This window comes from Mercenaria mercenaria, chromosome 5 (assembly GCF_021730395.1).
Source record: "Mercenaria mercenaria strain notata chromosome 5, MADL_Memer_1, whole genome shotgun sequence".
NCBI lineage: Eukaryota > Metazoa > Mollusca > Bivalvia > Venerida > Veneridae > Mercenaria > Mercenaria mercenaria.
This window is the reverse complement of record NC_069365.1, coordinates 12,728,145-12,751,836: the sequence shown is the minus strand read 5'-3', so window position 1 is coordinate 12,751,836 and position 23,692 is coordinate 12,728,145. Positions and strand designations below refer to the sequence as shown.

Genomic DNA, 23,692 nt, shown 5'->3' with positions numbered 1-23,692 from the left:
GTAGAACTGGTATAAGACTGTACATGGCAGTTTAAGCTCAGCAGAAATTGTATAAGACTATACATAGTAGTTTAAGCTCAGCAGAAATTGTATAAAACTGTACATGGCAGTTTAAGCTCAGTAGAAATTGTATAAGAATGTACATGGCATTTTAAGCTCAGTAAAAATTGTATGTGATTATATACATTTAGCAGTTCAAGCTCAGTAAACTGGTATAAGACTGTACATGGCAGTTTAAGCTCAGTAGAAATTGTATAAAACTGTACATGACAGTTTAAGCTCAGTAGAACTGGTATAAGACTGTACATGGCAGTTTAAGCTCAGTAGTAGAACTGGTATAAAACTGTACATGGCAGTTCAAGCTCAGTATAACTGCTATAAGACTGTACATGGCAGTTTAAGCTCAGCAGTAGAAATTGTATAAGACTGTACACGGCAGTTTAAGCTCAATAAAAAATTGTGTATGATAATATACATTTAGCAGTTCAAGCTCAGTAGAACAGGTATAAGACTATACATGGCAGTTTAAGCTCAGCAGAAATAGTATAAGACTTTGATATAGTTAGCAGTTTAAGCTGAGTAGAAACAGTATAAGACTATAATAAATTCAGCAGCTTAAGCCCGATTGCTAAGCAATGCCAAAATTTTCCGTACCAATCCGACATTAGACAGTTCATCTGATAGTGAAGCTTTAACACGTACAAATGTATTTTATGCAGGAGCAATGGGTGAATTCACAGGACTGATTAACTCTATAATGTCTTTAAAAAATCACATAAATCCATATCAATCAAACAAATATCTGTCTTATACTACAAACTCACACCCTTCTGGAGGATTATGAGCAGAGAACAGGCTGGATATCAGTAAAAGTGACATATAACAAGAGGGCCAAAATGACCCTAGGTCGCTCACCTGAGTAACATACCATAACAGTGTAAATATGTTTGACCTACTGATTTCATGGAGACAAATATTCTGACCAATTTTCATTAAGATTGGACCAAAAAATGTGGCGTCTTGAGTGTAAACAAGCATTTACTTTATCTGACCTACTGACCTAGTTTTTGACCCCACATGACTCAGATTAGAACTCGTCCAAGATTTCATGAAAGCAAACATTCTGACAAAGTTTCAGGAAGATTGGAGCAAAAAAAGTGGCTTCTAGAGCCAAATATTCTGACCAATTTTCATTAAGATTGGACCAAAAAATGTGGCGTCTTGAGTGTAAACAAGCTTTTCCGTCGATTTGACCTAGTGACCTAGGTTTTGACCCGACGTGACCCAGATTTGAAATCATCCAAGTCTTCATGATAAACATTCTGACCAAGTTTTATGAAGATAGAATAAAAAATGTGGCCCCTAAGTAAACAAGTTTTTCTTTTATTTGACCTGGTAACCTAGTTTTTGACCCCACGTGACCCAGATAAAGACTGGTATAAGATTTCATGGAGACAAACATTCTGACCAAGTTTCATGCACATCAAATGAAAAATGAGGCCCCTATTGCATACACAAGGTTTTTCTTTGATTTGACCAGGTGACCTAGTTTTTGACCCCAGATGACCCAGATTCAAACTTGACCTAGATTTCATCAAGAAAATCATTCTGATCAAATTTCATGAATACCCAGTCAAAAATGCAGCCCCTATTGCAGACAGTTTTTCTTTGATTTGACTGGGTGACCTAGTTTTTGACCCCAGATGACCCATATTCAAACTTGACCTAGATTTCATCAAGACAAACATTCTGACCAATTCTCAAGAGTTTCAAGCTTAAAATGTGGTCTAGAGTGTTAACAAGATTTTTCTTTGATACTAGTGAACTAGTTTTTGATCCAAGATGACCAAAATTTGGACTTGGCCTAAAGGTCATCAAGATAAACATTCTGACTAAGTTTCATGAAGATAGGGTCATAAATGTGGCCTCTAGCGTGTTAACAAGCTTTTCCTTTGATTTGACAGGGTGACCTAGTTTTTTCTGACCAATTCTTATGAGTTTCAAACTTAAACTGTGGACTAGAGTGTTAACAAGATTTTCCTTTGATCTGGCCTACTGACCTAGTTTTTGACCCCACATAACCAAGGGCGTAGGAGCTGGGGTGGCAGGGGCGGCGCCCGCTGCCCCAATATTTCGAGAAGCGGCAAAATGCCAAACTCATACATTTTTGAAAAGGCTAGAAAACATAATTTAGAATAATACAGTGGTCTTCCCTTGCCAATTGTCAATTTATCATGAAGTGCATTGGCGACTGATATGTACACAGAATCTTGTATCACTGACACCTTGCTAGATCATCATGGTGACAGGCTATTGTACAAAATCGATAATCCACAACGACTAAGGCCACTGTATTTTCACACCCCGCAGACTCGGATTATAGGCGATACATTAATTAAATAAATGAAAGTCGATCGTATTTAATTGTATACTGCCGAACAGATTATAGACACTTGCAATCAATGTTGTGTCTCAAATTCTGCCAATTGAGTAAAACACAAATGCAAATCAGCATCTTTAGATGTCTTTTCATAAAATATATCAAATTAAATATTTTTGACACTTAAACAATTTGTTTGAAATATCAAAGAAACCAGTCATAATGAATCAACGCATCAAATGTAGAAAAGTTCTCATAGACTTTACAGATCTTAAGTTACATTAACAAGTATTACAGCTTCTACATAAAACGGAAAAGCCCAATTAGCCTCGCAATTTTGCGATTCCAAAGCGATCATTCAACCCTCAATGGTTTCAGAGTATTTCCATGGATTCAATATGATGAGTCTTCTGCTTGATCCACTACTTAGACAGTACTGGTTCTACCCTGGCAAGACACTGTCCGTATCGTACCGCCATTACAGTGTTTTAACACAGTAAACTGTTAATAGGGATGAAAACTGTAAATAGGGGTAAAAAACGAGCATGTTAAACAGCTACCAAGCAGTTCAAGAAGTTGCCAGATTGCACTATTTACTCTAGCTATATGCAAAATTTTCAAGGGACCACCCCGGACCCCGTTCATGGACGGGGGATTGGAGGGGGTAACCCCCTCCCAAACATACCCCCTCAGTTGCCGCCCCAATGCTCAAATCGTTCCTATGCCCCTGATAATCCAGTTTCCAACTTGACCTAAAGATCATCAAGACAAACATTCTGACCAAGTTTCATAAAGGTTGGGTCACAACTGTGGCCTTTAGAGTGTTAATAAGGCAAATGTTCACGCACCACCCATGCACGACAACGGACAATGACTGGTCACAATAGCTCATCTTAAGCATTTTGTGCTCAGGTGAGCTAAAAACTTGGTGCAAAACTGAAAGGTTGTGTTAAAACATGAAAATTCAACTAACTGAGTAAGCAATTAATAATGAAGCCTTTAATGTGCACATTTTATATAAAATAGGTGCAGTTCATTCGGGATAAAAATATGTAACACTGGCAAGTCAGACAGACATGAGTCAAGTTGGTGAAAATGTCCATAGCATCAAAACAGCTAAGATAAAGTTCTCAAATCTCAACTATATAGAGATGTTGAATCTGTTTATTCCATTTAAATAATTAACCACTTATAAAATTGCATCCTTGTTCTAGGTCTACTTACATTAATGGAACAGTATTATCATCCATTTAAATAATTAATTTCATAGTTTTAAAGCATTCCAACAAACTATACACAGCAAAATCCCACAGCAGATATATTATATAAAACCTATGTTTAAATTATGGTATGGCAACATATTGACACTGAATCTTGTATAGACCTGCTCTAACTTGATGAGAATTTTATCATGATTCTCTGGCCTTGCCCTATTCTGCCTCATTATGTATTTATACATAATTATCCTGCTCCATATAACATTCTCACACACACATTATTTCTGCTCTAAATTACTGAATTTATTTCAATACTGATTTCTCTTTATCTTTATATTCTCTAAAGTCAACTAGTATGTGAACTTTTACTACACTTCAAAATAAAATCTTAACAACTTCCCCCATCACTTCCCTTGAGATTTTGCATTTTTTTTTTAAAGATATCTTTCTTTAGATTAAATGAGAGATTAAGAGATCTTAAATTTGAAAATGTGTTTAATCACTGAATGATGTATTCAATGCAATCAATTTTAAAGGTTACATTGAAACATGCAGAGTAAAATATGTGTGTTGAATGTTGTGAAGCCTATGTATGCATGACTCTTTTTGTTATAAAACTGTCTCATACTTTAACTGACCACATTAACAGCGGAAATCATTAAGAGCATAACTGGATACAATGGTAGCACTGGTATTGTCTGGGTAAGCCAATAAGATGGACAGATGCTTTAGTATCAACCTAGAAATACAATCCCATACCAAGTGCTTCTTCTCAAAAAAGTTCCATTATATATCTACATCTTTTTGAATGTCCCTACTTTAAAAAAAAAACACTTTCAAGGATTACATGTTGCAAGATCCAAAAAAGAATCTTTTATTCAATATATTTAGCGATATGACATTTGAATGGTTAGAAATAAAATGTCAGTTTCAGAGAGAAAAAAAAACAACAACAATCATTTCCTCTACAAGTGTCACAAGAAACCAACTTTTTTTTCTAGCTGACCTCACAAGAAGTATATACGAGAAAATCTGTCGCCAGTTTTATTGATTGTACCAATGACAATAAGCCTTTTAATCATGCTACAAAGACTGTCTTAAGGCATATACATATGAGAAAATCTCATAATGTGACAAGTATTAATAGACCAGATTGACATTTCTAAGTTTTCATTATGCAAAACATCAATTACACCCATTGGAATACAGTCATTATTCACATTTGTACATTTCAAACACAGGGCTTTTATCATTTAAATTATACTTTTCACATTTTATGTACCTTTGTTTTGATTCTTGAACCAACAAAATGAGGGTACAGTATAAGTTATATTCAAATAAGTCACAAGCAAGCAAACAGAATAAAAATTTACAGTTGAGCTTTTCTGTCAAAATGCTCAAATACAGTGAATTCCATTTTTACAATATTCTATGGATTCCACTGCAACTTATCAAATTCAACATTTTTTTTTTTGCTTTAACTGGCTGGCCACAGTGGTTTTGGTTACACTGTGGTGGCAACATTTATTTTCATGAATGTATAATTTATTTTTATGAACATAATAAATATATGTATTATTTTTGTTATTTCCAACTTTCACTAATAGTTATCTCATCTATCTGTCATATTTTAGAATATTTTATTTACATAGTAAAGAGTTTATTTAATTCATTGCTTATATCACCTCCCTTTATGGCAATGACAGTGTAAGTTCAAGAGCAACATTGAAAGCAATGTTTTTGTAACATCAACATTATATATATATTCTCTATTTATTTGTTTTAAACATAAAAGCAAAAGTGCTATGGAACTCTGACACCCTCATTTTGACATCTTAAGTATGGCTAGGAATTTATAAAAAAAATTACTGCCAGAATTCAGACAAACAAGGTATCTAAAAATAATAATCCACGTGCAGAGAGACAAAGTTCTACTGAGCAAATAACAAACAGGGTTGTATTTGCTTTGAAGGCCATAACTATTTTCCTGTATCAGCAGGATATGTATTAGATATGAGGGAAAGTCAATGAATACTAAATGTCAGCAGCTGCACTATATGAAACATATTACTTCAAATCAATTAACTGTTTGTAGCTATTTTTAGAAAAGCAATCATTTAGCTACTTCGTATTAGTTTACAGAATGTGATACCACATCTTCACAATATTTACTGCTTTGTTTTAAAAAAAAAATTTGCCAGTTCTTGGTCATTACATTATTGTATCTTTTCTTTGTAAAACTGGCAGACTAAAATCTTTATTTTTCTATCTAAAAACTACACTAAATCTGCCCAACAACATGGACCAGAGTGAACTGTTGCATCTGCTTGCTTCTAGTATGCAGTGACAACTTTCAATATTTTTGCCCTAAAGTGATGATGTGTTAACGTTTATAGCTGTACCTGTGGTAAAAGGAAAATGTTGGAGTTTGCCAATAACTGCACACGGCAGACCCCAATTACATGATGATGCCTTTCTAAAGACTGCTTTACGAAAAAGGTTTCTTAACCCTTTACCACACCGATACGTCACCCCGTAAATATCGATTACAAAACAGATACGTATTGACCCGTGTCTATAGATTACCCGATGAATACGTATATTATTGAGTATCGGCCATTTGAACAAAATCGTATATCCCAGTGTCTCGTAATCAATCCCTTTATTTTCATTCTTTTCCTAAAGAAACGAATTCCGGATATTTACTAATGCAAAGTATGGGATTTCGTCATCAATATTTGTGTAAAAGATAATGTGGCTACTATTTAAATTTATCAAGTACTTTGCAACCAAAGACACCGGGTTTTTTTCCTACATGTGCACGATGCTACGTCATGGAAAATTACTACTAAAACTACTTGCAACTGGCCGGTGCACAGGACTTTCCTCGTTCTAAAAATAACAACCATTAAACGCCTAAGTATTTTTAAATATGTACGGTCATGAAGGTCACCCGTGATATATGCGGATTTCCCCTAAACAACAATTTGTGTATACGATGGCTTGGAATTTATGGCCTTATATAAAGGGAAGTGTTAATCAAAACAGAAGGACCGCGGCTTCCAAATATTTTATGACACCCCAAGAGTAGATTGCAGTGGAAGTCACCCGTGATGTGCAGACGATCGATCAGCAAAAAATTACTTAATATTATCTAAAAATATTTTAATCTTTAGCCAAAGTATTGTTCGGTTTCGAGCCTCGAGGTCAGTGATCTTTTTGTACTTTTAATAATGTAACGATCCGTTATTTATGTAGTGTTATTCAGTATGATAGTCGTTTTTTTATGTAAATGCCGATTCCTATTCGGCAGACGAGTCTATAGACTATAAATCAAACTCTCAAAGATCAAAATCAAATTATATGAATTTCAATTTGAAACCAATCCAAAACAGAAATTTGTGCCTAAAAATTTATTTCACTTACTTTAACACTTTATATCTTCGAAACACAAAGAGAAACTATAATGGAAAGAGAATTTAATTTACTAAAATCTTTACATTAACAAAAATAATGTCAAACTTACCGAAAATACTAAAATAATGATATTTGTAACATACATTTAAGTGTGTGTAATCACAAAATAATGCCAACAGCCATATACCAATTATTGATTATCACTTATCAGTGTTACGTAAAGAGGTTATTTTGGCTTCTGTTCTATGTGGCAAAGGGTTAAGAGAAAGCACAAGATTTTTTTGTCCATTTTTTCCCCGGTGAGTTCTGGGAAGTCTTTACCTAGCTTATATAATGTTTAGAACAGCTACACACATGTACATGCCATATTGCTTAAACTGAGCTGGATTTCAGCACAGTTCACACAGGAGGCTTATTACCTGGAAGCATGATGTTTATAGACAAACTTATAGAAATAATTATTACTAGAGAACCGTACTTGCATGTGTTGTAGTGTTTAAAATGATAATATCCAAATTAAGTACATCCATTTTGTTTGTTAAAGTATATGAAAAGATCTGAGCTGAAGGCTACTTAATGATAAAATGATTGTGAAATACAAGTACTATATAATTATCTAGTATCTACCAACAATATACATGTAACAATTTGATAAAGTTTGAATTACATAGTGTATAATGATAACTGACTGTGAAAAACATACAGACACGGATATACATTATCTCTTAGATAACTAACTGTATGATACAATACGCTAACTGATAGTCAAATACAGCCAATCGTATAGCATTCTCCTATCCAGGAGGATGCAAACTAAATTTCCTGTAAATGAAGGATATGAGTCAAACCAATCCCTTACCCATGTGTCAGGATACTGCTTTTATATGCAGGAAGAGAACTTATCCACCTAAATCCTCCTAGGTAGATCTAATTTCCTCTAAAATCAATGTAGAAAGAGTTAAGTTATGTAGACTTATCTATCAAAGATCATGCAAAGTGACCATTACCTTGCAGATCTATGTTCTCTTTCTCCATTCGTATCAACAATAATGTCTCGAGTATCGCTTTTCGCCACAGTGCTCGCAGTTCCTCTGGTGTCTTCTTCGTCTTAGTTCCATCAAAATTTTCTTCTAAGCTCTCTACAGTAAAACGGGCATGAAACCATAACTCCACTCAACAAAATTTGTAACACGACAATGCAGAAAAATAACTCATATAACATTAATTAACTTAAATGTTACGTTTAGTTTGGTTTTAAGTCACACCAACTCTATCTGAAGTTACATGGAAACTTTCAAGCTTTTGATGGTGGAGAGACCGTCCCCCTCGGGGCATAATTTCAGGCATCTTTGAGCACATGGGTAGAACCATAATCTTCTGCAAACCAGCCAGACAGCTTCGTCACATAAAATTTATATACTTCTTGCCAATATATATTTCCACATACTTTACAGCAAAAATCACTTGCAAATCTGATCACATTATACTAGCATGTACTTTGAACCATTTCTGCGGTATCTACGGGTTTTGCGGTGGCAGTGATGGGATACTAAGGCACTAGCAACTTAAAGCAACCTTTTTCTTTCACATTTTATTTTTTTAGTGGGGGGTATAATGTGGGATGTTGCTTTCTGCATATTGTCTCATCACCTCTACTTGTATGCCAAGTTAGAAGACAGTACCTTGAATGTTTTTAAGTTATGCTCTAGAAGAAAAAAAATGACAACAAATATGACCTTTCAGTTCAATATGTGACCTTAATATTTCATCTACCAAACTGATTCATGTGCTATGCACATTATTCATTACCATCTACCTATATGCCAAGTTTTAAGTCAATACCTTGCATGTTTTTCTAAGTTAAGCTCCACACAGGAAATATGATGTCAAAGTTGACCCTTCAGATAAATTTGTGACCTTAACCTTTGATCTACTAACCAAATTCATGTGCTGTGCACATTGTCTCATTGCCACCTACCTATATGAAAAGTTCAAGTCAATATGCTCCAGATACAAAATATGACAAACAGACAATTGCAGTTACCATCACAAAACACATCCCATTTGGGTATGAAGTAAGTTTAGCATAATTCAAATTTTTAGACCCAACATTACACAATCAGTTACACAAACCTTCCAACGTTTCTGTGTCTGGATGTTTAGAAGGGGTGACAACTCTGTTAAATATTGCCTGTCTCCAGGAGCCTCGTCTGTGATGGGTGTGAGTATCAGGGGTGTGCAACTGGTTGGGATCATCACTGTGCTTGGTACCACCAGAGCTTCTTCTTACAGGGGAACCAGTGTTGGCCAGTATAAACCTGTCAAATAAATAATTAACAGTAAAACATGTTATATGAATAATGAAGAGCACCACCTACAGGTGCCATCACTCGTCAGCAAGTGCTGGACAATATGTAAGAAAATAGTAATAGTTCAGTTTTTCTAAGTACAAAAAGGGGTCATAATTTTGACAAAATGCATATCAGAGTTATGGATCTTGGCCTATATAGTCACCTAATGATGATAAACAATAGTTCAAAGTTTAAAAGCTGTACCTCTTATAACTTTTGAGAAATGATGGACCTAAACAAAAATTTTAACCAAGAAACTCAAATTTTCTAAGTACAAAAAGGGCCATAATTTTGACAAAATGCATATTAGTCATTGTTCTTGGCCTACACAGTCAAATAATGATGATAAACAAGTGTGCAAAGTATAAAAGTTGTACCTCTTACAGCTTTTGAAAAAAAGGTGGACCTAAACAAACAAAAATTTTTACCAAGAAACTCACATTCAAAGTATAAAAAGGGCCATAATTTTGACAAAATGCATATCAGAGTTATGGTTCTTGGCCCACTAATTCAACTAATGATGATAAACAAGTGTGCAAAGTTTCAAAGCTGCAGCTCTTATAGTTTTTGAGAAAAGATAGACCTAAACAAAAATTTTAACCAAAGCCAACAATCAAGTGACGATAGTACCTTGTAGATTTTTCTCAAAAATCAGACGAGCTAACAATGAAGATTTAAAGTAAAGATATTGTGAATAATTAATATTCTTGGGAGAATAATTTTCATGGCTTTTGTAGTTGTGTGAATCCAGGAAATTAAATACAAACTAACACAGAAAATTTCTGTATATCTTATCTTCAAATCTTTTAAATCCATCAATTTTAGCACCAACGAAATAACTGCTTTAATAGCTCAAATCATTGATTTTTTATAGGTTGACGGGAAGAATAATGGCATCTTTCTGGAGGGGAATTTCGTCTTGTTTTCTTGCCAGAAAAAAGGAAAAGTTTTACAAAGTGTATAAATACTAATTGCCAATACAATAAGTTCCCAAACTTATCAAACACATTATCTTGCACTTATCAACAGAAAGAACTAGAGCTATCACTGAAGGTGATGAATGTACCCCCACCCCCCTCCCCTGATTGCACTGACACTGCAATTTGACGCACACAAGATTGCATAATTATGTGGACTGTATGTATATAGTACAGTAACTTTGTCAAAACACCAATAAATTAATTGCTTCCTTTTTCTAACCTAAGCAATGTAGTAATACTCTATTATGAATCTTCTAAACTAGGAAGCTACGGTAATGGGGATAAGAAAAACTCATCATTTTTTGCATCAGATCTAATCTGCAAGGTATCAAATAACTCTTGGAAATGACTCTTATAAAGCTTTTGTTCACGGAAAATTACATTCTGATAACATTTCCGACCACACTTGAATAAATGAATACTGCATTTTTGTTCTACAATCTGAGGATTTTTCATCAAAATTGGAAAAAAAAACTTCAAGAGGGGAACGAGACCAAATTTAAATCCTAAATTTGCCTATAGAATTTTTTTTTTTAAAATCTATGTGACCAAAATTACATGACATGACAGTATTTGTTTAATCTCCTAAAATACTCAAAAGCCTTGTAAAACTATTAATAAAAACAAGAAAGATATCTATTACTTCTTTTAAAATGAAAGATGCAGAAATTGCATTACATTATAGTATCAAATGAAAACACTTCAGTGTAAACAAGGAAAGGATATCAACCAACAATTTTTGTTCCCCCAAAATTTGATATGAGGAAGGTTAATTCACTTTCAAGATTTTAACAAGTCAATTAAACAAACACAGAATTTGAAATAAGTATAAGCTAACATATTTTCACACAGGTTACATTTCTCCGACATTTTCTAACTGTATCCACAAATTTCTTAAGAGATTGATAATTTTAGAAAACATCTTAAATCCCTTACATATGTTTCATAGGGCTCTCACTTGCCCTGCGTATTTCTCGTTCTTTCTTCTCTGCTTTCTGTCTCTCCTCTTGTCTAGCCATTACTCGTTCTACAGTGTTCAGATCAGGAACCGCCCCTACTGTGGCACTCCGTGGTCTGCTTCCCTGTGTGGGGGACGGTGGGGGACTTGGAAATTCAAAATTAGACTGGTCCTTACTAGTTTGTGCTGGAGATGGAGTAGGTGACATATCTGGAGTATACAGGTCCTGAAAATGTATAAAGATGTATGTACAAATGTGATAATTTATTGTTCACTACGGTACAAATACAGCCACAACAGATGATAACAAGATTTTTTCAAACAATTCTGAAGATTCAAGGATGATCTCCCATGCATAGATACTTCAACATTCTGAAAGAAATTTTAGTAGCTTCCCTATACCACGACTTCAATACTTAATAATAATACCAAAACAAATGTCCATTGAATATCTATACAATGCTAACTCTTTCAAAACTGCCTTCCATTAAAAAAAAGAAGTTGTCAACAAATGACACTTACCGGTATGCAGGTCATTCTATCATGCAAAAGACACAAATAATACTATCTAAACTGTTGATGTTATGCTCATTTAGTGAGCATGCCACTTTTGATTTTACATAAATCCTGCACACTTTCAACAGAACCACAGAAAATACTTACAGCCAATCTTGAGAAGCTTCCACCTTCACTTTCATTTGTACCGCTTCGATGTCTGAATACATCACGCATCTCCTCCGTCTTGTGATGTACATTGGTCAGCAAGTTTTCGAAGGAACTGGTTAAGGTTTTCTTTGCTCGATTACGTAAAAAGTCAAAGGCTGATTTGTTTGACTTGTCCTTCATTTCCACAAGGTAAAACTACAATAAAACAGCATTAACAGCATAACAGAACTTTTGTGAGAAACAAAGTGCTAACTGAGCAAGTAAATTAGCTTGAATACAAACTATAAAACGTATCATTAAATTGAAGGCCATTTAAAACTTATATGAATGTAGTTTCTTATTCATATGACGAATCTAGAATCACTTTCTACTTGAAAATCTACCATTTGTTTATTTAGCCAAATAAAGATAATTTAGTGAAACCATGAATTTTAACTCAGCTAAACGTAACCCTTCAACTTAGCTAGTTAAAGGCACTGAATTCCAGATTTTGGCTAAAAATGACCTTTAAAATTATAGTATAGTCAAATTATGACATTAGAACACAGGTATTTGTTAAAAATGCCAAACCAAGAAAAAAAAAACATGCCCAAGTCAAAATCTAACCCGGGCTGCCTCGGTAATAAAAATTTCCTGCATTCTTGGCCAGTGGTTTATGGAGGAATACCTAATTAACGATCACTTCCTGACATCTAAAAATTTTCTTTCCTCTTCGGTGTTGTTCGACCTTGAGGTCAGTGCCTTTAAAATGAAACCACTAAACAAAGCTAAATAACATTCCTCAACTAATAATCAAATGAAACTATTCAACCTGGCCACATAAAACATCCAACCAAGTCAAATGTGACGTTAAACTTCATCAAATGAAACCATTCAATGTCAATTGAAACCATTCAATTAAACCAAAACAAATCATTCTATTTATGCGATGAGTTCACTGAACATATACTTACATCAGATTTTTGAGATCCCTTGTTAGTGTCGGAGATATGAGAATGTTCTCTCTGTTTCTGTTCACACAACTTTCTGATGGCAACCATAAGCACCTCCACAGACTCATCATAGCATTGGGGGTTCTCATTCTACAATAACATGTAAAAGCTGTATGTACTGATGTAAACTTTACCCTGCTAAATTTCTAAAATGGACTTATCCATCACTCAATTTGGGCAGTACCAACACTATTCAAGGAGTGTTCACTGAAAATTTACTGACTGAATAGCGAATAGTGCAGACAATAATCAGCCTGCACAGACAATCTTGATCTGAACTGGTCACAAAGGCAGAATCACTTGCCGGTTAATAATCAGGTATAATAGGCCTCATCTCATGTTCAAAAAACATTTTAAGTCTCAGCTGAGTTTGTCATTTATATCTAAATTGCAAGTTTAAAATTAAATGTTGTTAATGACTATTTCAAATGATTATTCAAGGAAAGGAAATGGATTTATATAAGCTTTCTGTGAAAGTTTGTTTTTAAATCCTTATACAATTGTCTATTATATTGATTGTATGTAATACAATTACATGAATACGAAATAACTACTGTTTTGTTTTTTCAAGTGACTATTCAGTATTGAATGTCAGTCTCAACTGGAATTTAATCATGAAATCTTGAAGTTCTAGAAAAATTTGCTATCAAAATTTCAATCTCAAACTCAGCTGAGACTGAAATATGTTTTGTGAACTTGGGTTTAAAGCTTGAAGGAAGGCTGCAATAGTCTACAAGCATGAGGAACGGAAGGCTGACACAATTTACAAACACAAAGAAAGAAAGGCTAACAACATGAGGAAAAGAAAGCTGTAACCATCTACAAACATGGAGAACGGAAAATAGTCAGCTGATTGTAAAATATTTATGATGGTTGGATGTCTGGAAAGCTGACATTGTCTATATAGATAAGAACAAGACAAGATAGCTGACACATAATTATGAATAAAGGCTGGCATTATCTACAAATGTGAGGAAAGGAAGGCTGACATTGTCTAAAAACATGAGGAAAGGCTGATATTTTTAACAAACATAAAGAAAGGACGGCTGACATAGTCTACAAATATGAGGAAAGGAAGGCTGACATTGTCTGTAAACATGAAGAAAGGAAGGCTGACATTGTCTATAAACATGAGGAAAGGAAGGCTGACATTGTCTATAAACATGAGGAAAGGAAGACTGACATTGTCTACAAACATGAGGAAAGGAAGGCTGACATAGTCCACAAACATGAAGAAAAGAAGGCTGACATAGTTCACAAACATGAGGAAAGAAAGGCTGACATAGTCCACAAACATGAGGAAAGGAAGACTGACATTGTCTACAAACATGAGGAAAGGAAGACTGACACTGTCTACAAAAACGAGGAAAGGAACACTGACATTGTCTACAAAAATGAGGAAAGGAACACTGACATTGTCTACAAACATGAAGAAAGGAAGACTGACATTTTCTATAAACATGAGGAAAGGAAGGCTGACATTGTCTATAAACCTGAGGAAAGGAAGGCTGACATAGTCTATAAACATGAAGAAAGGAAGGCTGACACAGTCTACAAACATGAGGAAAGGAAGACTGCCATTGTCTACAAATGTGAGGAAAGGAAGACCGACATCATCTACAAACATGAGGAAAGGAAAACTGACGTTGTCCAAAAACATGAGGAAAGGAAGACTGACATTGTCCAAAAACATGAGGAAAGGAAGGCTGATATTGTCTATAAACATGAGGAAAGGAAGGCTGACATAGTCTATAAAATGAAGAATGGAAGATTGACATTGTCTATAAACATGAAGAAAGGCTGATATTGTTTACAAACATAAAGAAAGGAAGGCTAACATAGTCTACAAACATGAAGAAAGGAAGGCTGACATTGTCTATAAACATGAGGAAATGAAGGCTGACATTGTGTACAAACATGAGGAAACTGACATTGTCTACAAATATGAGGAAAGAAAGGCATACATTGTCTAAAAACATGAGGAAAGAAATGCTGACATTGTCTACAAACATGAGAGTGACATTGTCTACAAACAAGAGAAAAGAAAGGCCAACATTGTTTACAAACATAAAGAAAGGAAGGCTGATGTTTTCAAACATAGAAAAGGGGAGGCTGACACTGTCTACAAACATTAAGAAAGGAAGGCTATCATCTTCAGCACCTAAATGCTGAAATGCAATATATTAAAAGCAATTCACAATAGAATCTGAGATAAAAATAATTATCAACATTTCGATCTTGAAAGATTAAATTTTGCTTATAACTCTTATTTATTTAGTATTTCAGAATAAAGAAATCTATCATAAACAGGCTAAAACTATATTTTTATTAGGCATAAAACCCTATCTGAAACAAATGACAATATATCAAACCAGGCTAGGTACTGACCTCCCAAAACAGCCAGGACAAATGAAGAGATCTACAGAGTATATTCTCATATATTCTACTTTTGAAGAGTACTGTTTGTTGTCTACAGCACTTCAAATTCCATTTTTTCAATATTTTAGATGTGTACATTTCACTGAAAGAAATGTATGATTTTTATAGTTTTAAAACAATTTTTGACAGCATTTTAGTCAATCTAATCAGAGGTACTGATTTCTGTACCAGCTGTAACTTTTTCCTCTACAAATAACTTACTACTTCACCACATGAATCAGAGAAGAGAAGAACAAATGCTTTCAGACACAGTCTTCTGTCAAACTGTCACTGAGAACACACACCCTGGTGGATGGAACTTGTACCTGCTGTTTTATATTGTTGCGCATTACCTCTTAGGTGACTAGGCAAGCAAAGGTAAGAAATGACAAACACACCTGTAGAGAATGGTATAGGTCAGCAGCATCCTTCTCAGGCAGCTGTTGGATTCTTTTACACAACAAACTATATGCAGTTTCTGCATTCTGGCCTGCAAAACATAACTGATACTGGAAAAACTTAAAAATATAGTTACACATGATTTATACAAGAAAACAAGAGATGTCAGAGGACAACAACACTAGTTGAGACTAAAGAAAGGTAACTGAATGAACAGTAAAGCCGAAAAAGGGGCATAATTTTATAAACATGCAAAATAGAGAATTGGAACCTGTACAATGAATGTAACATCTTTACAGTGGTTGAGTGTGTGAATTTTCAATCCATTCCCATTAGTGGGTACTAAGATACCAGCTTACAAACAAAAACTTAACCAACAAGAGCTGTCCGTAAGACAGCCAAGCTCGACTATTCGAAATATTGTCCCAGAAGCAGGAAAATATTACCCAAAAAGGTTAAATATCAAAAGAGTTTTAAGTTCAAAAGGGGGAATAATTTGACCAAAATGCATATCAGTTATGGGACTTGCTGCTCTTAACTAGTTTTATAACCTCGAAGGCACATGTGAAGTTTCAATTCAATATCTGCATTAGTTTTGGAGATAGAAACTTGCATGTAAAACTTTAACCAGAATTTTCAAAGTCCAAAAGGGGGCATAATTTGCTCAAAATACATGCCAGAGTTATGGGACTTGATCCAGTGAGGTTAGTAATTGATCTAGAAAAAGAAAAAATAAGTTTCAAATCTATATGCCTTTTAGAAATAGCTGTATGTACTTGCACGCAAAACTTTAACCAGAATTTGCTAAGTCCAAAAGGGGGCATAATTTGGCCAAAATGAAGGTCAGAGTTATGGGACTTGCTGCTATCAACTAGTTTTATAACCCCGAAGACACATGTGAAGTTTCAAATCAATATCTGCATTAGTTTTGGAGATAATAACTTGCATGTAAAACTTTAACCAAAATTTTCTAAGTCTAAATGGGGGGCATAATTTGCTCAAAAACATGTCAGAGTTATGGGACTTGACCCAGTGAGGTTGGTAATTGATCTAGAAAAAGAAAAAGTAAGTTTCAAAACTATATGCCTTTTAAAAATAGCTGTATGTACTTGCACGCAAAACTTAAACCAGAATTTTCTAAGTCTAAAAGGGGGCATAACTTGGCCAAAATGAAAGTCAGAGTTATGGGACTTGCTGCTATCAACTAGTTTTATAACCCCGAAGACACATGTGAAGTTTCAAATCAATATCTGCATTAGTTTTGGAGATAGTTACTTGCATGTAAAACTTTAACCAAAATTTTCTAAGTCCAAAAGGGGGCATAATTTGCTCAAAATACATGTCAGAGTTATGGGTCTTGACCCAGTGAGGTTGGAAATTGATCTAGAAAAAGGAAAAGTAAGTTTCAAATCTATATGCCTTTTAAAAATAGCTGTATGTACTTGCACGCAAAACTTTAACCAGAATTTTCTAAGTCCAAAAGGGGGCATAATTTGGCCAAAATGAAAGTCAGAGTTATGGGACTTGCTGCTATCAACTAGTTTTATAACCCCGAAGACACATGTGAAGTTTCAAATCAATATCTGCATTAGTTTTGGAGATAGTAACTTGCATGTAAAACTTTAACCAAAATTTTCTAAGTCCAAAAGGGGGCATAATTTGCTCAAAATACATGTCAGAGTTATGGGACTTGACCCAGAGAGGTTGGTAATTGACCTAGAAAAAGAAAAAATAAGTTTCAAAGCTATATGCCTTTAATTGATGGCTGTATGTACTTGCATGCAAAAACTTAACCAAAGTGTGACGCCGACGCCGACGCCAGGGTGAGTAGAATAGCTAGACTATTCTTTGAATAGTCGAGCTAAAAACTGTGAAGTTGAAAATGGGGTCTAACTTTGTAAAAAAAAAAAAAGCAAAATAAGAGTTATGCAAGTTAATTCACCACAGTGAACAAGTGTGTGAAGTTTCAATATAATTTCCATGTTGTCTCGGAGATAACAGTTGCATACAAAAAATTAACCATATCAACTCCTAGGAATATGGGAGTGCAACAGCTCTACCTATTCTTTAAATAGTTGAGCTAACAAATCAACAAATGAAAAACACTGACAAAGTGCTTTCATCTTCTAGTGCTATGATGAGGCAGATATCTGAATATAATACAGGGACACATGAAGTACCTCCATACATTTGATTTCCAAATCGGAATTATTTGTTCTCCATCACTAATAACTTAAAAGGAGGATTAATGAATTAGGCAGTTGTCGAGACAATGATTTCACATTTATTACCGTTTATATCCTGACAAAGTTTATGGTACTGATGCAGCGGACAATTGATACAGATCTGTTGCGTCTGTAAACGACTCTGCTGGTACGCGTTCTGGAATGACGTTCTTAATGCTGACATTATTTCATCTGTCTGAAATCAAAAAATAAAATGAGTGGACTTATATCAATATGTGATTCAGGTGTGATATGGACCTGCATTCATCAATGTTGTTAGACTAGGACTCTGTCTTAAAAGTACCAAACATTACAAATATATGTCAATGTTTACAATAAATATATCTGTGAAATTTAGCAATAGGAAATAATTCATGCAGTTTCATTTAGAACAAGAGCTGTCCGTAAGACAGCCAATGCTCGACTATTCGAATTATTGTCCAAGAAGAAGGAATATATTACCCTAAATTTTAAAATATCTATAGAGTTTCAATCCAGTATCTGCATTAGTTTTGGAGATAGTAACTTGCATGCAAAACTTCAAACAGAAGTTTTAAGTTCAAAAGGGGACATAATTTGACCAAAATGCATGTCCGAGTTATGGGACTAGATGCAATCAACTAGTTTTATAACCCTGAAGATACATGTGAAGTTTCAACTTAATATCTGCATTAGTTTTGGAGATAGTAACTTGCATGTAAAAACTTTAACCAGGATTTTCGAAGTCCAAAAGGGGGCATAATCTGCTAAAAATACATGTCAGAGTTATGGGACTTGACCCAGTGAGGCTGGTAATTGACCTAGAAAAGGAAAAAATAAATTTCAAAGCTATATGCCTTTAAATGATAGCCATATGTACTTGCATGCAAAACTTTAACCAAGCTGTGATGCCTGGGTGAGTAGAATAAAATAGTCAAGCTAAAAATTAGCATACAGAAAATTATGGATTTATATGCATTGTAAAGTGTATGCTTTGGTGATGAAATGAATTTGCTAGAAGCTTTGGCAACTTATAATTTTTTTTGCATAAATTCACATTCACTCTGAATTTGATGCATTTTATACTCAACATTAAGACAAAACATTTATGCCAAATGAAAATAAGATTGCTCCATGTTTTTTAAAAGTAATGGCTTAGCTAAGCTCTAAAATGACCTTTGATCCCTGGTATGACCTTGACCTTTGAGATACGGACTGGGATTGGCACATGACATTGCATCTCATTCAGGCAAACATTTATACAAAGTAAACAAGAGCTCGTCGAACACGAAATGCCCCCCTTGATGCATTTAGTAATTGCATAAGGAACAGAAATTATATGCACACTGTAAATAAGTATATGTAAACCATGTGACCCACAGGGCGGAGCCATATTTGACCCTTGGGGAATAATTTGAATAATCATAGTAGAGGATCACTAGATGATGTCATATACAAAATATCAAAGCCCTAGGCCCTGTGGTTTTGGACAAGAGATTTTTCAAAGTTTTTTCCTATATAAGGCTATATAAACCATGTGACCCTAGGGGTGGGGCCATATTTGACCCCAGGGAAATAATCTGTATAATCTTGGTAGAGGACCACTAGATTTTGCTACATACCAAATATCAAAGCCCTAGGCCCTATGGTTTTGGACAAGAAGATCAGAAACCATTTAACTGTTCCTGGCCAATGTGACCTTGACCTTTGACCTAATGACCTCAAAAACAATAGGGGTCACCAGCTGGTCATGAACAACCTCCCTATCAACTTTCGTGATCCTAGACCTAAGCGTTCTTGAGTTATCATCCGGAAACTGTTTTACTGTTCAGGGTCACTGTGACCTTGACCTTTAACATACTGACCTCAAAATCAATAGGGGTCATCTGCTGGTCATGGCCAACCTAACTATCAATTTTCCTGTCACTAGGCCCAAGCGTTCTTGAGTTATTGCCTGGAAACCATTTTACTGTTCCTGGTCACTGTGACCTTGACCTTTGATATACTGACCTCAAACTCAATAGGGGTCACCTGCTGGTCATGACCAACCTCCTTATCAACTTTCGTGATCCTAGGCCTAAGCGTTCTTGAGTTATCATCCGGAAACTGTTTTACTGTTCAGGGTCACTGTGACCTTGACCTTTAACATACTGACCTCAAAATCAATAGGGGTCATCTGCTGGTCATGACCAACCTCCCTATCAACTTTCATGATCCTAGGCCCAAGTGTTCTTGAGTTATCATCCGGAAACCGTTTTACTATTCAGGGTCACTGTGACCTTGACCTTTGACATACAGACCTCAAAATCAATAGGGGTCATCTACTGGTGATGACCAACCTCCCTATCAACTTTCATGATCCTAGGCCCAAGCGTTCTTGAGTTATCATCCGGAAACGGATAGGTCTACATTCCGACCGACCGACTGACCGACCGACTGACCGACCGACAGACCGACCGACATCTGCAAAACAATATACCCCTCCTTTTTCAAAGGGGGGCATAAAAAATAACACTACAAAAATTACCATATTGACTATTTCATATAGACTTAAATCAATACTGGATCATGGTGCAATTTTTAGCACTTCCAAACCAGAAGTGGAAAAACCCAGAAGTCAGAGTTCACATGTGCCAGATTCTTGAATGTTCAAACATACTTCAGCATTGTTCACCTTTTAATTTGAATCATACATGCACTTTTAGTACTAGCCACTGCATGCTAAAATCACATAACAGGAAAATGTAATCGAACAAAAATTGCTGATTATCATCTCATATAACTGTGAAAGCTTAGTTAATAGTAACTGTTGCTTTGATGCAATTGATCACCTACCATGTTTTTAAGACCCCATTATTTTGCTTTTTTTCTTTTTTCTGTGTTAGAAAGGTATACTTGTGTTATGTTATGTATGAAACAAAGAGCCATCAAATATGATTAAAATAAAAAAATGAAGTTAGCATTTAATTATCAAAACGCAAATGCTCATTGTTACCACTACCCACTCCCATTTATTCACATTATTTTTTAAATTTTTTTTTTTTTGATAGTGCCGTTTTAAAACAGACTCTGAGCGATCATGTTCCGAGGGACCCGGTTTTTAATTATTTGCGTAATAAAGTGTTGTTTAAAAGGCTATCACAATATGTTAATGAATCAAAAAGTATGAAATGAAATGAGCCGTGCCATGAGAAAACCAACATAGTGGGTTTGCAACCAGCATGGATCCAGACCAGCCTGCGTATCCGCGCAGTCTGGTCAGGATCCATGCTGTTCACTAACAGTTTCTCTAATTGCAATAGACTTTGAAAGCAAACAGCATGGATCCTGACCAGACTGCGAGGATGTGCAGGCTTGTCTGGATCCATGCTAGTCGCAAACCCACTATGTTGGTTTTCTCATGGCATGGCTCAGATTGCATATATTGATGTACTTACCAATTCATGTGAGCAGCACCTTAGTAAATGACAAAGAAGTTGACTTCCAGGTTCTCGAGATATAAACCCAAATACATCTGGCTTTAAATTCCCCTGAAAATATACTTAGTTGATACATTTTCTGCCTTATCTGACAACACAAATAACTCTAAAATGAATCTATCCGCTTCTTACCTAGAAGTAAAAGTAGTATAAATTTTATTAAGATGTGGGCAGCTGAATTCAAAGGTTAAACTAAGAATTACGCTTCCTCATAACACAACAGCAAGTTTGAAAGTGATTCAAATATTACTAAGCTCCAAATAGTCTCCAAATTTAGCTTATTAGTGTAAACATCAAGAAAATTTGACAAATGAAACAAGAATATACCTGTGAAACTGACGAGATGTTTTTGAACTTTCTCTCTATGATTGTTTGTTTCTTATCTAAACTGATCAACGAAATCTCACTCTGTCCTATTCTGAACAACATTGTCCTATTTGTTGACCTTGTCTGGTTGTTATGGGTATCATGATCTTGAAAGTGAACATGACCTTCAGGATGATGTTGTAAGCCATGGAACATATCTTTGAGTTGGTCCCCAGAGTTTGAGCTATGCATTCCATCTGTGATATTTTCAGAAGAACTGTGCCCATCACTAAGCTGGTCAGAACTGTTGCTACGTTGGTTTCTATGGAGATCACTTGCTTCACCTTGTGGTGTATGTACTTCATCACTACTTCCTGTAGGAGAATCGTTATGCAGTTCAACACCTTGAAATATAGTTTTCTGAGACATTTTCTGTAATTCATTTTCCTTCACTAAACTTTCATCCAACAGAGTTGGTAAACTCTTTATACTAGAGTCACTTTTATGTCTTCTTCTGTCCTGTGACTCGCCACTAGTATCATTTATAATACTGTTTCTATGTTCTTTAGCTTCTAGTCTGAGAACGAGATCATCTATGTGACTAGACAGTATTTTCTTGCCCCTAACCTTTGCCCTGCCAACATACATAACCTCATAGCATGCTTTAGTTGGTTCCGGCTGTCGTGGTTCCATCTCCTCAAAGATGTCTCGCTGTGTGGCTCCGCGTATACTTTGGAACAGCTCTGGTACCTGCAATATATCAAATACTATATATCTGTCACATAAATATATTTTGCAACTTTCAATGACAAAAACCTATCCAAAAGTTTTGAAAATACCTGAACTGCATCCTCGATAATGCATATTTGCATATGCCTAAAGACTTGTTGCCCTGTGTCTTTGTGGTCACAATAAAACCATTAAGTGTAATATAAATGTGATCTGATCTTCATATGAACAGACATGAAAAAGTATTACCATAATTTGTAATTACTTCCCTGAACAAATCACATGTAACAGGTACTTAATCACCATTTTCTCTACAAATCACATGTACCAGACACTCCTGAACATACTTTTAATCACTTCACAAATCACATCTATCTGGTACTCATCATTACACCCTACTCACTATTAACTCTACAAGTCACATGTACAAGGTACTCCTAAATAACAGCCATTAACTCTAAAACTCATATATACAAAGTACTCATAAATATACCCTCAACACTATTTACTTAACACATCTACCAACAGCATGTACCAAGTACTTCTAAATATACCCTCAACATCATTATCTGTACAAATAACATGTACCAGTCAAATGGTTCATCGTGGCCAGAAATTTGTACAAACAGGATAGAAGTTGCGAAATTGTCAAATTGTCATTTGTGCAGGAAAGAAGCATTTACCATAATGTCCAGTACTGGACAGGTATAGTGACATACGTTTAAGATATCATGCTTTCTGTTTATGCAGGTAAACTTGTGTTTGGTTAAATTTCAACAGAGCACAATTGTCTGAACAGTGTACAAACTCATTACTGTTTTTTCAGGCAAGGGTGGAAAAAAAGTGGTAGACAATGAAAGCAGAAACATTTTTATTAAAAAAAAATAAACAATGAGACAAACATTTCCAACATCTTTGGACGGTTCAAAAATCCCATGTTAAACATACGATAAAGCCCGAAACGCGTGAAAATGTTCCGAATGTAAATCGGGTGAAGTAGGCGCTCTATGTATAGAGTTAGATTATGCGTCTTGATACTGTACCAGAGGGGTCGGTCAATTGTGGGTTATTGATTACACTGGGCGAGTCTACTTACTTATTACTTGAGGATGAAAAAAACGTGTATTTTAAATGAAGTACTCCTAAATATACCCTCAACACCAATAACTTTACAAAATCCCACATACAAATGAAAT

General features: G+C 35.1%; 1 protein-coding gene across 1 annotated transcript in view; it reads right to left on the bottom strand.

Moving 5' to 3' along the window:
* Positions 1–23,692, bottom strand: part of LOC123556472 (TBC1 domain family member 1-like) — a 65,990-nt gene that overhangs the window by 31,810 nt on the left and 10,488 nt on the right. The window contains exons 2-10 of the mRNA XM_053542695.1: positions 21,789–22,517; positions 21,420–21,512; positions 18,070–18,199; positions 15,778–15,869; positions 12,923–13,051; positions 11,967–12,164; positions 11,282–11,529; positions 9,148–9,332; positions 8,022–8,153 (exon numbers count right to left, since the gene is read on the bottom strand). Of these exons, the coding sequence (XP_053398670.1) occupies positions 8,022–8,153; positions 9,148–9,332; positions 11,282–11,529; positions 11,967–12,164; positions 12,923–13,051; positions 15,778–15,869; positions 18,070–18,199; positions 21,420–21,512; positions 21,789–22,517 (1,936 nt within the window). The remainder of the gene's footprint in view (positions 1–8,021; positions 8,154–9,147; positions 9,333–11,281; positions 11,530–11,966; positions 12,165–12,922; positions 13,052–15,777; positions 15,870–18,069; positions 18,200–21,419; positions 21,513–21,788; positions 22,518–23,692) is intronic.